The 17,443-nt window shown below is 34.4% G+C and overlaps 1 protein-coding gene across 7 annotated transcripts in view; it reads left to right on the top strand.

Annotated features, from left to right (window-relative positions):
- The window catches only part of LOC145246606 (cytosolic carboxypeptidase 1-like), a 331,801-nt gene that overhangs the window by 108,874 nt on the left and 205,484 nt on the right, over nucleotides 1-17,443 (top strand). For all 7 annotated transcript variants that reach the window (XM_080108270.1, XM_080108268.1, XM_080108267.1 and 4 more), the window contains exon 3: nucleotides 12,457-12,611. In XM_080108270.1, the coding sequence (XP_079964396.1) occupies nucleotides 12,457-12,611 (155 nt within the window). The remainder of the gene's footprint in view (nucleotides 1-12,456; nucleotides 12,612-17,443) is intronic.

The following is a 17,443-nucleotide window of genomic DNA, read 5'->3' as shown; positions in this document are numbered from 1 at the left end:
CCAATAGCTACTACGTTATGCATGCATATTTGTAATGCCATCGTTCGACCTCCACCTGGCAAATTCCATTTTTTTTTTAATTTTCACACTTTTGCGCCGATTTTCCCCAGCTTAAACCCAAATATAAAGTTTTGCATGGATTCGAATACCCTATATATTAAGTTTCATGTCTGTAGACCAAAACTGACAGAGGAGTTTGGTTGGTAAAATTTTTTAAACAAATATATATATGCATATATAAATATATATAGAAAGATGTTTGTGTTTACTATAACCATTTTATGCAAATATTATGCAATTATAAATCATGTAGAATATCTGCATAAATATAATTACATGTAATAGTTAACTAAAGATTATCATCCATAAGAAAACTGAAAAAAACTAACAAGGAATTAATTAAAATGAATGTCTAAAAGAATATGCAAATTAGCTAGATCTTTTGCAGATGAATGCAATTCCACGATCCATATATAACAAAGTTGTGTTTTCTTTTTCAATAAATAGAAAAAGGGGGGTTTTAATATGAATATCAATACACAAAAACCACAAATTTATAGACGTATAGATAGATATGATAGATGTACCAGTTGAACTTGATGTCCACCTTGTGTTGACACAATGTTTTATAATCACCGACTGATAATTTTTTTAATAACCGTTCAGAATTTCATCAAACTTCTCAAGAATGTTGATGCCAACAAGGTCTTGGCAACATTCCATTCGTAGTTGTTGTTGCATGGCATTCACTCTAGTCAGATTCAGCTGGCTTCCTCCAAAAGAGCAAGTGTCAAGGGAATATTAAATTCACATGTGATCCCCAGTCGCCTGTACTGCTTTGTGCATTTTTGATCAGGAAGCCAGTATCTTCAGACAGCCTGATCTGGTAGCATTTAATATCCTTAAAGTTATTACCACTCTGGGCCAAAATGAACCTGGGCACGAGAGTAAGAGGTAACTCTACATTCTCTACAGCCCCCAAATAGGGCCTCACCACTGGTTGTCTTTTAAAGTCATACAAATTGCAACCTGAAATAGCTCCTATCTTTATAAAGCTGATCAATCATTGCTCAAAGGGGGACTGCTTTCCATCTCCTTGAAAGACTTCACTGGTATGCCCAGTATTTAAAAATTCTGGAGATCACTCCTCTATATTCCAGTATGGACAGGTCAGTTTTCTCTTTGTCATAATAAAGTTGTTTGAATTGGTAATAAATCAGAATGCTGTCAACCACCTCAGTGAAAACAATTTTCTTAGTGACAAGCAATATGGATTTCGCCCTGCAAGATCTACAGTTGACGTGTTGAATAGCAGATATATGTAAAGAGCGTGTACACTGTATGTAGGTTAATTAATAACCTTAGCTAGTTAAATATGAAGTAAATAAAGAAAACATATCTTTCTTCTTTAAATAATATTCATACAGGAAGTTATGTCAACAGCAAGTTGACAAAAGGATACAAATCAATTAACACTTAACATTTTCTTAGCCTTTTACACACAGACGTAGAAAGACCCGTCCCTTTTATTCACATGGTTACAAACGAAGAGAAAGAACCCATCACATGCATGCGTTTTTATATACAGTCAAAGAGCAGATAACTCCAAGTTAGCTAATGCTAAAAACACATGGCATCATAAAACAGACAAGGGTAGCAACAAGCTGCTTACATCACTGAAAAATAAGCAGAAATTTAGAAGCGCCAAAGGGAAACAACTCCGACAATTTTTACAGCATCAAAACTCGACTTAACATTGATAAATTTCCAATAATGTATTGGGTATATAATGCGTTTTGAGTACATAATACATTTGGTATACACTGAGTTTCTCTGCGTCATCTAGTGTTTCATAAATGTTCTTTGTTGATGTGTGTATATAACTGCTTACATGTATACAGTTCAACAGGACATATAACATTTTATCAACAAACCTTTTCCTTAATAACAAAGGGACGGAATATCTTCTGGGGAATTATATTTTGCCAAACAGGAAAACATTACCTTAATTCATCTGGGGATTTTGGCTGAGGAACCAGTCAAAGCTGAAATTGCCATTCCTTCCAAAGAAACAACTACAAGTTTCTGGTTATATTTTCGGACAGCTTTTATTCCAAATGTTTTCCTGTTGGAAGATTGCATGTGTCTTTAGATTCTGCTTTCTCCCATACAGAGACATTACAGGCCCTGTCTCCAACGCTCCAACTCTCTCTGTTTGTCTCTCTTGTCTCTCTCTAACTCTATCCCTCTAATTTCTAACTCTGCTTGTATATATTCAAACTAATCCTTGCTATGACATAATTCAACTCCCATCTTCTAACATGTGACTTAGAATCCCGTTTTCTATCTGTTTTTTTGAAAATCCTATTTTGTTTGAGTATTTTAACACTCAACTCCCAAGACTGCATTCCTGGTTCTTTTATTCTATTGTTCTACTAACCCATTCCAAATTCCAAACCTGTCACATATTTGTCTTTGTTCATATCAACAAACAACAATGTTCTTTTATCTAACATTTTTAACTTTTAATAATAATAATAGTCGATTTTTCTAAATCGACTATCAGCATAATCTAACAGATGTGCTGACTGTAATATTGCATAGGAACAGTGAATCTATACACAAGGCTTTTATTTCTAGGGCGATAGCTGTTGATATATCAAAGGCCTTCAATAGGTTTTACACAAATGTTTTGCGCCACAAACTTGTTAGCTATGGAATATCTTCAATGTCTTCACAACCATCAAATCCTTCCTCTTCTTTGATAAATCTATAAAAGTAATTATTGATGGGACGGCCATGCCTCAAGGATACATTTTGACTTTAATACTCTTCCTGATTTTCATAAATTCTAACCTTTCTTCTTGTAAGCAACGTATAAATACACACTCATATACATGCAAACATTGAGTCTGATATAAGCAAGGCTACCCAGCGTTGCTCGGGCATATAAAAAAAAACAAAATAGAAGAGGTTAAAAAGTGTGTGTAATATCTTTATATAAAAGCTTCTCATTACCTGTCTTAATCCATCTATCTCTGTCTCTCTCTCTCTCTCACTCTTCCACGTTTGTTCACATTTCACCTCCCCAACCCTCTCTCATTTGCACCCAGTTTTCTTGTTTTAATGTTTTTAAAATTATAATAATTTAAGCCATTCAGCTGAACTTTCATTTTTAAAGTTATTGCTCCCAAGAAGCATCCAGTTTCTTCCCCACCTATTTCCGCAAAAATATTATGGAATCTATATTTGTTTGATTTATTCTCGAGCAGCACGGAGTTCTTTTTTTAATCTCTGACTCCCCTTTAATAATATAATGAAACCTATATTTATTTTAGTGTATATTCGAGCAATGCTGAGTTCCTTATCTTCCCCTTCCTTGCCAAGCATATACTATATTGAAAATTTACTACTGTATTATTTCATACACCTGCTCTATCTAGAATATTGAACATTTACTCTTAAGCAATGCAGAGTATGTTTTCTGGTATACAATATATAGTATTCTGGTATAAAATATTATACAAAATATAATGAAAAACTTTATCCCAGGCAACACGGCATTTAAAAAACTTGCTTTATTTAGCATTGCTCTATCTAGGATATTGATGACTACAGGCAACACTGAGTAAACACACTTGTTTTATCTATGATATTGAGCACCTTGGATTAACTTTTGTTATTCTCCAAATATAATACTGTATAATTATCATAGCTCCTTTACCAAAAGACAGAGTTCTTTCTCTCTGTAACAGAGCATGTATGGGCCTGTGAGAAAATCAGCAGCAGCAGAAGGATAGCTGAGAAAATCAGCGACAGCAGTTAAAGCATGTATGCAAATTAGCAAGTGTGTGTGAGTTTGCGTTATAAGAAAAGGAGAGAAAAATCTACCACGTGATTGAGAGGAGAAGCAAGTTGTGCTTCAGGGAAGATGGACGTGTAAATACAAGAAAGTGCTGGCTAGTGCCGATGTATGGTGGCGAGGAAAAAGACTTTTAAAAAGCACACGTGTTTGAAAAGACTTTTGGAAAAATAATGAAATGCGTTGCTTTGGAAGAACCACATATAAATGCATTTTATTCACATTTTTAAAAAACGCTGAGTCGGATTTTTATTTCTTTCCTGTTTTAATTGTTTGTTCCCTTGCGACGATGCCGGACGGCATGTGGGTCCGAGATGTTTGGCTTGCAATGACACAGTTAAGAAGTAATAGTCACGTTACATTTCAGGCAATGCTTTGTTTGAGCACACCTGCTCTATCTTGGATGTTGAGCACTTTTGGATTAGTATATACTACATGTTATATATAAACAGTAATCTTACATTTATTGCTCCCATTTGGAGTGCTACTGAAATCACTTAATAAAATTAAGGATGCATCCAGAGCACTACAATAATCACCCTTTGCGAGTTTATTGCCACCCTCTCCTTAGTCTGAAAAGGAATTTTGAAAGAAAATGCAGAACGGAAGGAATATAATGACATTATAGATTTTTTTTTCAAAATTATAATTGAAAAACTCGATTTTTCTCCCTGACGAAATTTGTTCCATACATAACCCTCTACCGCTTAAATGTGTATTTAAAGATTCAGGAATACTTTCATTATCTTCCCTGATTAATTTTACATAATACACTTTTAGATTTCATATTGATTCTATAAACCTTTTTCTATAGGACACACACAAACACACAGACATTAAGTTTTATATATGTATAGATATACTTGTTGGCCACCCGGTGTTGTCCGGTCGTACAATACGTTTAATATTATATATTATACATTAATATATGTTTGATATTTTAATTTATGCAGATTGCGTCTGTATTATAGAATCAATCCTCTATTGATTATTATATATTATGAGGAATAATTTGCCTGGTGGACTAATTCGCAAAAAAAAAAAAAATATGATAATGTTGTTCATCAGATTCCGTCTGTGTTTGTTTACAATATTACATCAGCTGATATTTGGGCTTGATGATGAATGCCCTGGAAAAGTCGCTTCTGATTAATGTTTAGTTTTAAAATATGCAAACGAAGAAATGATTTGCAGCGATTTTAAACGTTACCTCTTCTTTTATCGCAAAGTGAACATTAATAAGAAAAAATTAAAATCAAATGGTGAGGTACACTCTGATTTGAACAGGGGATCATTCGATCTGTAGTCGAATGCTCTACCACTGAGCTATATCTCCAGATAACAATAAATCTTTTTTTTTTTTTTTTTTTAAAGAAGAAATTATTTGCTGAAGTTTTATTATTTTCCTTGGCTGGCGTAACACAAAATATTCCCCTGTAAAAATTCTTTTTTTTATCTATAAAAGAGAAAGACTATTTACTAAGATTGGATATCTTCAATGTTCGAAAATAATTTACTGAAATTTTATTATTTCTCTTGGCCGGTGTAACGTAAAATATTCCCCTATAAAAATTCTTTCTTTTTTTTTTTTTTTAATCAACAAGAGAGAAAGACTATTTTTAAGATTGAAGTTTTTCAATTTTCGATACTTATCGAATGAATTTCTGTACAAAACATCCAAGAACACTGCCATACATATAAATTAGCTATGTGTGAAATTTCTAAAAGATAGGCTCAGCCGTTTCGGAACCTATGAGAAAGGAATTTGCACAGACTCATACACTCAACACATACAAAGTGACTTTTATACAATAGTAGAGAGAGAGAGAGATATTTGTACTTCTGTTTTTACCTTGTAGAAATGTACTCTATGGATGCAAATCTAATATATAAAAGGCTATATGTGTTTCTGTCTCCATATCTCCTCCAAAACTAATAATCGTAGAGTGGCGCTAGCGGCCTCAAGTGATTGGATTTTTTACAGACCATTCTTTTATGGGTCTTTAGCCGGTTAAAATTGTTTTTAAGGGGTCAAAAACGGGTCAAAATTGAAAAAATCGTTATACATTTTGTACATTCATCTTGGTTTATTTATTAATTTTTAATCTGTTCATATGCGTGTCACGTTGATACAGTGGTAACGTCATCAGCTTTAAATACTACAGTTTCTGTTTCGATTCTAACTGATGGCACCTAAATACTTTTTTTTACTTTTGAAATCACGATTTTATAATAATATGTACGAAACCTGAACAAATTAAAATATCATATTTAATCGTGTTTTATGCCTGGGCAAAGCCTTCCCCACCCCCTAGTATTTAGTAATTTTATACATTTATGAATAAATACATTCATTCCTGACCTGAAATGGAAGAGCTACATTAAATATATCTTCAAAATCCCCATGAAAAATAGTTGGATCATGCTATTGCTCCAGAAAGTATCTCATTCTCAATGCAAACTTTTACTTATACAAGAACTAAATATGTCCTTAGATAGAGCAGTGTTGCCACATTTGTGGAAAAGCATTTCTTTTATTGACGTTTCACCTCAAACGAGGCACAGGGCCACTTATTCGTGAGGGGTTACTATTTGTGACCAGATCTGCAGGGATACTACTTATGTAGTTGGGCAGCGAGATATCTGTTGACATTGCACTTGAATTTCTGCATGTCAGTACAATCAGGGAAGCAGGGGCCCGGAAGAGAATTCCAAAGTGCAGCAGTTCGAGGGGAAAAAGCTATTCGAGTAGAAGGCTTTACAGCATCTAGGGATCTCTACAGTGTAGGGATGGAATTTTGTTGTTTGTCAGATTTGTCGGGGATATTGTCGTCAAGGAGTTATTAGTGCTCGGATTTTGTCAGATCACTTGCCGTTGAAATTATTATAAAACAGGTACGTTTTGGCAATGGGACAGAGGTTGGAGTTTAGTTGCTAAGAGTACCATTTCCTGCCTTGACAGGATACAAAACTGGCTTCAAAATCTAGTGGATAAGGACCTTTTCGCCACCCTACTTCCTTTTTTTTGCACAAAGGAAACATTGCATGTCTATTTCTGCTCTATCATTACTTTTATGGTAGGTGCTCGACTGAGCTCCAATCTATTGTCCTCTCCTGTAAGACATTTGCAACAAATGCTCGTCTAGTTACAACTCTCAACCACTCAACCAGTTCCCTTGCTTTCTATCTGTGTTTGGGACCAGACAAAAATTCCATGAGCAGAATTTCTTTCCTAAAAGTGTCTGTCTGTGTAACACAATACCACAAAGCTGCTACCCAGCTAACTATAACATGGTCGTTTTCAAGTCTAATGTAAACAAGTTCTTGTTGAACCATTCTCTTATATATTTGAACCATACCTAAGTTTCACCATCACTGATCATCATGCCTCATCATGTACCTTACACTTATTAACCCTTATTCTAGAGTGGTCCCCTGGTTTTGATAAGGGGTGATTTGTAAGTATATTATATATATATATATATATATATATATATATATATATATATATATATATATATATATATATATATATATATATAATATAAAGCTGTGTGTGTCTGGTCACGAATAGGCTCCTATATGGTTGACTATTTTAAAAAACTGATTACATATAATGATAGAAGATTTATCAAGACACAGAAATGGGTATGTTTGATCCTGCAGAACGGTGGTTCATTAAAATTGTGGGGTCTGTGTTCGTGCCTGGTCCACAAAGTATGGAAATAAAAAAAGTTAAAAATTAAAAAAAAAAAAAACGTTTACAAGTGTTTTTGATATAGATGTACATAATAATACTTTGATAAGTATGTTTTAACTTAAATAAGGATGGTATAATAAAATTGTGGGGTCTGGGTTCGCGCCTGGCCTCCATAGAATGGAAATAGGCACAAACTTTAATAAAGACTTTTCATATCTATCTGCGTAAGTATACTTTTTGATAATTATGTTTCAGTTTGAAGAAATATGGTATAATAAAATTATGGGGTGTTTGTTTGCGTCTGACCTCCATAAAATGGAAATATGTCACAAAGTTTAACAAGGTTTTTTAATATAGATCCACAGAATATTGTGATAAGTGTTTCAGTGTGAACAGGTATGGTATAATAAATTATGGGGTTTATCTATTTTATTTTTACTTTCATCATATTTTGCTTTGGTTTTGATACCCCCGAATTCGATGCTATCTCTTTACAACCCTTCCTTTTCATAACCTATCATACTTTAATAAATCAGAGTCCATTTTCTGTAGGCTGTTTTTGAACCCAGTCAACGACGGGTACTTTTGCTAGTATATATATATATATATATATATATATATATATATATATATATATATATATATATATAGTGGTGTACTTCCATCTAGCATAACTAATGAGATTAGATCCTCAGGATCGATCCGTTCTAGGTTATATAGTTTACCTAAAACTTACAAAGTAGGTATTCCTTTAAGGCCCATTTTATCTATGGTAGGCTCATGACAGCATAAAGTTACAAAATGGATCTTAAATAATTTACAACCTTTATTAAAACATTACAGTAAATACCGCCTTAAAGCTTCATTTTATTTTTCAGACTTTATTCAAAAGTCTAAGATTATTAATAGATTTATGTGTTATGACGTTAGCAACATGTTTACTTGTGTCCCGATTTTAGAGACTATAGATATCTGTAGAGATTTTTTATATTGTAGCCAGATATCGTCTCCTTCCATGTCTTAAAGCATATTTGTTGAACTGAAGAAATTTGCCACTACATCTGTTGAATTCAGTTTCAACAGATGTAGTGTATCGGCAAATAGGTGTGTCCATAAGTTCAGTCCTGGGGCCGATAATAGCGAATATTTTTGTGGGTTTCCATGAAGAGCAATTACTCTCTAAACCCATGAAACCTTTAGTCTATTTTTGCTATGTGGACGACACATTTTGCTTCTTCAATAATCAAACCAAAGCAAATAATTTTTTCTCCCTACTTTTTTTTTTTTTTTTTTTTTTACACAGTGATCACCACTTATCAAGGCCCGGAAGCCACTCAGGGATAAGGGTTATTGCAAGTACATTACGTTAGTGTGGAGATTTGATGAAGTGTTTACTTAAGGGGGCGGTTCATTAGGAATTTGTTAACGTTGGACTTGAAGACATCCAAGTTGTAGTCCGGTGGGAAGCAGGCAGACGGAACAGAGTTCCACAGGCGTGCAGTTCTAAGAAAGAAGCTTTGTTCATGGAATCCGCATTTTGATTTAGGCACAGATATAGAGTGGGGGAAATTTTTGACAGTGGATTCAGCTAGACGGGTGTTTTTCATGAAAGATTGGCGAGGGGGGACCAGAGATTGGAGTTCAGACGAGCACCTGCCATGGAAATAACGATAAAACTTAAGATGCATCCTGCATTAAAGTATACTTATGAAGGAGAGTGTAACTTGTCCATAGCTTTCCATGATGTATTGGTAACAAAAATACCATGCAGTTACCTTGCATCAATATACCGCAAACCTACTGCGACTTTTAGTTTTGGAAGAAATTGAGTTTGAAAATATAGAAACGGACAGATACATAGCCTTTTATCTATCTATCTATATAATTATAAAACTCTGACCAGTTTGCTTGCTTGGGCGTTTAAATCGTCTATCTGGTTTGTGACTTCCAGTTTCAAAAAATTCGTCTGCTTACCTATTTCATGGCTGCCCTGTCTTAAGTCCGATATTAAAAGCCACTGCTGCTATTCAAAGCATATACAAAGTGAACAATATTTTTGTTTTAACTTATTTTAACATGTTTTCCTTAAAAATAAGTGTAATTTACCCCGTTGAGTTAAAAAAAAATGATTTAAATATAAATAAACAGTATATAACTATCATCATCATCATCATCATGCAGTCCATCAGCCTTGACGATGACTAGTCGGGGCCTCAGTGCTTTATCCTTCAGTACACGAATTTCCACCGTCGCTCCTAACTTGCTTGCATAGTTTAGGTGTAGTATCTGTTGCACATCAGATAAACACCCTCTGAACCTCTAATGCTCATTTCCAGTAGAGCGAACCCATGACGACAGGCAGCAGAGGAGTCCGCAGCTTCTAGCTGAAAGTAATCTCAGTGAGGTAGACAGTCACCCTATCGTGTCCACTACTACGCCTTTTCTTCTGGATGAGATTTCATTATTAAGGAAAATTGCAAGGCAGCAGTAGAATTTGAAGTCAGAGTTCCCATCTCTTAGCCTTTTGCTGTGATAAGGCCCACAAGGCAGTGGTGTTTGATTTTAGGGTTGGTTCTCCTAGTATTCGCCCAACCAAGGGCACCCACAAGACAGTGGGGTAGGGGTTAGTAGTGTGCCAGGGTGTGTCCACACATCAGTGGGCCATAACGCACTACCTCTGGGGTTCCCTACTACTCCAAGATCTACAGGTTTAGCCTGGGGCCGCAAGGCACCCAGTTACCGTGTGTGGCCAACGTGGAGGCACTGTAGCAGTGTTGATGATGGAGAGGCTATTTACTGGCTGGGAAGACATGCATAGCTGTCCCCTTTTCACCGTGAGATTAGGCAGCGGTGTTAGCTGGAAGCGAGAAGGCATGCAAGCATTAACTTAACACTAATTTATACCTAACACACTAGATGCATCACGTCCCCCTGCCGGATTAAGAATCACATATATAACTATAATCCTTATCCCTGAGTGGCTTCCGGGCCTTGATAAGTGGTGACCACTGTGTAAAAAACCAAAAAAAAAAAACCCCCCAAAAAAACACACACATATATAACTATAATCATATTTATAACCACATTTATAACTATAATCATATTTATATGATATATATGTATATATATATGTGGTATTTATAACCACATATATAACTATAATCATATTTATAACCATATTTACTGCGTTTAGTAGCGCTCTTGTGGATTCTGACGATTTATTTTTTTTTTCAGGCCTTACTTAAAAAATATTTTCTCTTCAAGGACGTGGGGAGGTTGAAACTTGGTTTTAGTAAGGCTTCCTTAATTTTAAGTAGTGCTTGCAGTCATGCTCTGGATGCTTCTAGAGTTTTATTTTTTTCACTCATCACTTAAAAAAATGTTTTCTCTAGACAATAAAAGACAATATAATCTCAAAATCACTTTTTATTTTGAACATTTTTCATCTTGCCAACGGATAGACCAAAAAAATAGCATGGGTTATTAAATGCAGAAACACCTTGTAAAAAGTTGTAAATAGTCCCTCCCCCCAAAAAAATAAGAAAACAAAATAATAATAATGGTGGCAGGGTTGGTGCTAAAGGAGCTAACGTCAAATTGGGGCTGTAAATCGGTTCTGAAAATGGGGATCGATTTACTAGACCATTGTATGTGAAACTGAACCCTCTTCTAAATATTTAAATATTGATTTTTTTTTCAGTTTTTTCATAATCTGATAGCTTAGTGTCCAATAATTTTTTTCCTTTTTGTCTTTTTTCAACTATTTCAGTTGAAAAAAGACTAAAAGGAAAAAAATTGTAATCGGTGGTGCCAATTGTTCAGGTATACCTACATATTTTTAAAACATTTCTTTACCATAGTTATGCATGATTAAAACAAGAACTCGATTTAAAAAAAACAAACTTTTTTGAGTCCAAAATTATTTATTTACGATTATTTTATTTGTATTTTTCATTGCAAGTTAGAATTATTTAAAAAACAAAACAAAGCAAATATGTTTTTCTAAAGTAAAAAATACTACTTGATCAATTTACATATTAAAAACAATATTTGTGTTTTTTTACTACTTAACCCCCTAATAAGAAATCAAATCTACTTTATTTTGGCTAATACGTTTCAACGACCTTTAAAAATAATATAAAAGAAGGAATATTTTTTTAAATAATTAAAGTTTAACATTTTAGCGTAAGGGATCACTTTCTTATATAAATTTAACGTAAAATGAGACCCTACTTCTTAGTGACGTAGTGAGACATGTAATCGTTAACATTTTTTCAAGTTGGGTGGCTGGTGTGGAGGTAGAAACGTGAAATGGAGTGGGGTCATAGGTTCCAAACATTTTAAAAATATGTAGAAACACTTTAAAACGTGTGTGTGTTGAGGGAACTTTTTATTTATTTATTTATTTATTTTTTTTTTTACAGATTTGCTTTGAGAAGGTCTCGCTGTTAAATATTACTTGATCATTTAATTATTATTTCCTGATATTTTTAAAGTTGTTAACACAAAAAAAAAAAAAAAAAAAAAAACTATGGTGGACCTGTATAATGCACATTCCTTCCTTGTAATTTTTCTTTTCGTTATTTTGTTTTTAATTTTGTCAACGGATAACACCCCTCTTATATAAAGGATTTTTCATTTAATCTATGTTAAGACAAGGCAAAATATAGATTACACCAAGACTATACAAAATATAGATAACACCACCACTATACAAAATACACAAACTATGCAAAATACACAAACTATGCAAAATACACAAACTATGCAAAATACATAAACTATGCAAAATACATAAACTAACCAAGCCTTACAAACTATAAAAAATCGAAGGAACACAAGATATTTGTTCTTTTGTTGTTTTATCTGAATATTATTCTTCATATCATTTAAGGTCTCAGTGTGGCCAGTATCTGACAGTTATTGAGAAAGTCTGCAACAAAACTACACATGTCGGAATCGGTACAAAGAAAGATTCTAGTGAAGATCTGAAAGAGTTGCGCTGTGCAACAGGGAGGATCCTGAAAACAGTCACCTCAAGAAAATCAGGTAAGAATTGTGATGTGAATGAATGAAAAGAAGAATTGTCACTTAGTTTGGTGCCAGCAAAGAAAATAAATGGTTAGTTGAGTTGTTTTATGGCATGTCAAACCTTTTTGGGTTAATGCTGATTCCAAGCATTTTGATAAAAGTTTTTATGCTTTCAATGTTTTTTTTTTTACAAAACGAGTTATCACTTGTTTATCAAGATCCACAGGCGATTCGAGGATAAGAGTTATTGATTTTGCAATAGATTAATGGTAAAACACTACGGGAATTAGTGATGATAGTTGTAATTGATCAGAAATTGACTATTTAAGAAGACAGATCAACAATAATTTGTTTACATTGAATATAACAATGTTATAGTCTGTTGGAAAGCAGCCTCATGGTATTGTTTCACAAACGGACAATTGTAGGAAAGAAACTTTGCTCATGGAAGTTCCACAGGTAAACAGTGTTTAAAATTGATTTGTAGAGTAATTTATTTTTTTTAGGAAAATATTTAAAATATTGGGTTGGCAATTAAATTCTTGCTGGATTTTTTTTTTTTTTTTTAATATATTGTGTTTTGAAAATTTATTTGTTATATTTTATTTTTCGAGTCCAAATTAAATGATTTCTACTGAAAAATTGTTGAGAATTTTGTTGAATGTTGGGAAAAAGTTGTGAACACAAATGGAGAATACATCATTGATTAAATAATTGTTAGTTCTTTTTTTACTTTAAAAAGAAATGCAGATTTAAAAACCTGGAAGAACTTAGTTGCCAATCTAATAGTTTTATTTAGGCCATAGATGGATATGTGACAGGTACTACCACTTAAAGTCAGAATGAACCTTAGAATAAAATAAGTGGTTACTTTGTACTCCTTAAAGGAAGAGAGACAGAAAGCTTAAGTATTTGGCAGTTTTGGGTACCTATGCAGGGAACAACTAGTTTTTTCTGGTAATGTTGCCTCGGTAGATTACGGCAGCTTAGATAAATATTTATGGAATATGGTGAAACATTCGACCAATGCAGCAGAAAACTGTTAATAAATTGGAAGAAAATATTAGTTTTAATTGTGCAAAAATTTAAATTATTAAAAATAAATCATTTTAGTTAAGTTGTCATGAAGAATCTAGCAGAACACCATGAATAATTGGAAAAATAAATTCCTACAAGATATTTGCAAAGAGTATTTCATTATGAATCCTCAGCATATAATCAAATATCTTCCTCTAAAAATAGCCTTTCCTTAATTTTAACAGAAAAAAAACATAGACTAGGCAAAAATAAACATTTTGTCATAAAAATAATTTTTTTTTCACTGAGCCCCCCCCCTTCTCCAATAAAACCTCCTTAAAGCATTAACATTTCTTTAAAATATATATATATTAGTAGCCTAGCAAGGCCAGGGGAGACAACCGAAGCAGTAAAACTGAAGTTGGCCTGCAGGACACTATATATACAAATGTAGGCAAATTTGGGCATATTTTATTGGTTTGAAAATATAGGTTCTTTCTACCAATTGTCATAAAATATTAAACATAGAATAATATTATAATCTTTAAAAAGCCTGCAAATGGAAGAAAGTTCCAGAGGCGTCCAGTTCTAACAAAGAAACTTTGTTCATGAAATCTACGTTTAGGTTTAGGCACAGATAAAGAGTGGGAAAAATTATTGATAGTGTTTACAGCCAGACAAGTGTTTCTCGTGAATGTTTGGCGAGGTGGGGGCCCATAGATTGGAGCTTAGACGAGATGACTTGCCATGAAAAAAACGATAAAACAGTGACAGGCTTGCAACGTCTCTTCTGTGAGAAAGAGGTTGCAGGGAAGACAAAAGGGCATCCCCCACTAGGCTACAAAGTCTATTCTGAACTCTGTCAAGGCAGGATAAGTCTTCCTTGTAGCTCCTGCCCAGATGTGAAAGCAATACTCCATCCTTGGACGTACCTGGCTCTTATATAGGTAGAGAATTGCATCAGCAGTGAGATATCTGCTGGATTGATAGCAGGATCCCACCATTTTTCCAGCGACCTTTACAATGGATTTGATGTACGTGTTCCATTTTAGATCGGAGAAGATTTAGAAGCATGGTAGATGCACCAGCCCTTATGTGACATCCAAAGTAAACATTTGAAATTAATCTCAACACAAAAATAGAAAAACTATAACTCGAATTATATTGCGATCAAGAATTCAAATGATAATTAAAAGTGTAAGAGCTCTGATTGACAAACTTGAAAGAAGTTCTGTTCAATGATGCTATTGTCATGGTTAGAAAACGTGCTGATACTAACGTTGACCCTATTAATTTGTGGAATACTGTTTTCTTTTTTGTGTGTAGTATATTGATATCGGACAAATAGCCAATCATGGAGGTCTGGTCTACCAACACTGAGTTCAATACTGGGGAATAACATACATTCTACTTAAGGGACATGAATAATCCGACTTTAATCAGCAGATCTGGATGGCATCGTTTGCTATTCCTCTAATAAGTTGACCCTTGATATGTGTCAGACAAATTATACAGGGTGGAACGATAAAATTGTCGCCCTAGAAAAGACATGATTCCATTTCCGTTTGATGAAAACCAGTTTTCATTTTTTTTTTATGCAGACCATTTACTAGTTGGCCAGTTATGTATAAACCTCAAGAGCACAAAGTCTATTTTGTACTCTGTCAAGGCAGGATAGGCTGTTTTTAGCAGCTCCTGCCCAGATGTTGCAGCAGTACTCCATCCTTGGACATACTTGGCTTTTATATAGATAGAATTGAATCAGCAGTGAGATATGTTCTGGAGCGGTAGAAGGATCCTACCATTTTTCCAGCAACCTTGACAACAGACTTGATGTACGTGTTCTATTTTAGGTCAGGAGTAAAGGTCAATTCCAGAAGTTTATCAAAACATGGAGCCACCCCTAGACGAGAGCCATCCATTTCAATTGATGTCAGATGGGGATCAGAGCGTTGATAATGTAAAGATAGGAGTTTGGTTTTAGATGCATTAAAAGTAACCATCCACCTCTTCCCCCACTGTACCACATGCTCAAGATCAAAGGAGAAAGAATCAGAGAGAACTTTGTCATTTACGGCCTTTGATGTGTTACCATAGATGGTCATGTCATCAGCATAGATGTCAACGAATGATTTAAGTATGTGTTTTGGGAGATCATTGATGTAGATCAGGAAGAGAGTTGGGCCCAGGATGGACCCATGAGAAACTCCAGCATTAATACTGTGGGCCTCTGATTTCTGCCCATCAACCACTACTCTTATGAGCCTATCAGAGAGAGATGATTTAATAATTGAGAAAACATTTCCAGTTATACAGTAGCTGGAAATCTTGTGAAGTAGGCCTTTATGCCATACCTTATCGAAGGCCTTTGATATGTCAACAGCAATTGCCCTAGAAAGGAAGCCTTTATTGAGAGATTCACTAATCCTATGAGATATAACCTTTAGCACATCTGCTGTAGATCTTGCAGAATGGAAACCATATTACATGTCACTAAGAAGGTTATTTCTGCTGCGGTGTTTGACTACTTCTTTATTTAATATGGATTCCAGCAACTTACTCATGACACACAGGAGACTTATTGGTCTGTACTGAGAGGGAGATGACTTATCACCTGAATTCTTAAACACGGGGCATACTGATGAGGTTTTTGGGAAGCACTTCTCCTTAAGGCAATACTTAAACAGTTTTGTAAGTATAGGGGCAAGTTCTGGTTGAAGTTTTTTCAACACTATAATTGGAATGCCATCAGAGCCAGTTGCCTTACTGGAATCAAGGTTCTTGATTAGTTTGACTGTACAACTCCTGCTTTCTACCGATCCAAGTTATGACAACAGGACTATTGCCAGCACCCTCAAAATGCAAATCCGGACGGTTTCATGCTTGAAGGCACAGCTCTAAAATAAGCTGTAGTGTTGTTTTCTTTAGGGTGACAAATTTATCATTCCATCCTGTACTTACAAGGGTGGAACAAAAAAAATTGCAGTTTTGAGGCAGCCATGTTAGTTCTCTATTGTCTCAGAGTTTTACAAATGTGATGGTTGGTGGGATTTGACCTTTGAGTCCTGTTTATAAAGTAGCCTCAGCTGTCTGACTGATTGAGTTAGAACTAAATAGATATAGAATAGTTCAGTCAAAATGCAGTTTGATCTTGAAAAAATTCCAAGAAAGCATTTTATGATTTTTTTTTATTACTATTATATGTGGGAGACAACATACTAAAAGTTTACCAAAATCTGATCAAGACAAAGGTCCTAACTATGACGTCATAAAACAATGACATCCATCGCACTAAAAATAACCAATATTTCCAGATTTCCAAGCTATAACTGTTGCTTACAGAAGAGTTTACATTTTTTTATACTATATATTTTGATACCAATTTTTGTACTAACTACATGGACAGGCGAGGTCATGCCATCATCAGTGACGTCATGACATACATGTATATTTCTAAAGATTATAGAATACACTGTTCATTTTAAGACATATCTCATCACTTAATAACGATAAAGTTCAGTTTAATTCTACGATACAGGGTGGAACGATAAAATTGTCGCCCTAGAAAAAAACAATGTGAGTCCATTTCTGTTTAATAAAAAACAATTTTTTTTTTTGTTGCAGACCATCTACAAGTTGGTCAGTTGTGTACAAATCCCAAGAGCGATAGAAACCTTGTATCATGTCTGAAAGTGACACAGTGTTCAACGAGCGAGATCAGATATGCAATGCTGTACAACTCATGTTCTCTACCGATCCAAGTTATGACAATAGGACTCTCAGCACCCTCAAAATGCATCACTGGACTGCGAATATCAGGGACGTGTCCAGGG

The sequence above is a fragment of the Euprymna scolopes genome, chromosome 24 (genome assembly GCF_053919585.1).
Source record: "Euprymna scolopes isolate OS-2025 chromosome 24, ASM5391958v1, whole genome shotgun sequence".
Lineage (NCBI taxonomy): Eukaryota > Metazoa > Mollusca > Cephalopoda > Sepiida > Sepiolidae > Euprymna > Euprymna scolopes.
This window is presented reverse-complemented; position numbering and strand designations above follow the sequence as displayed.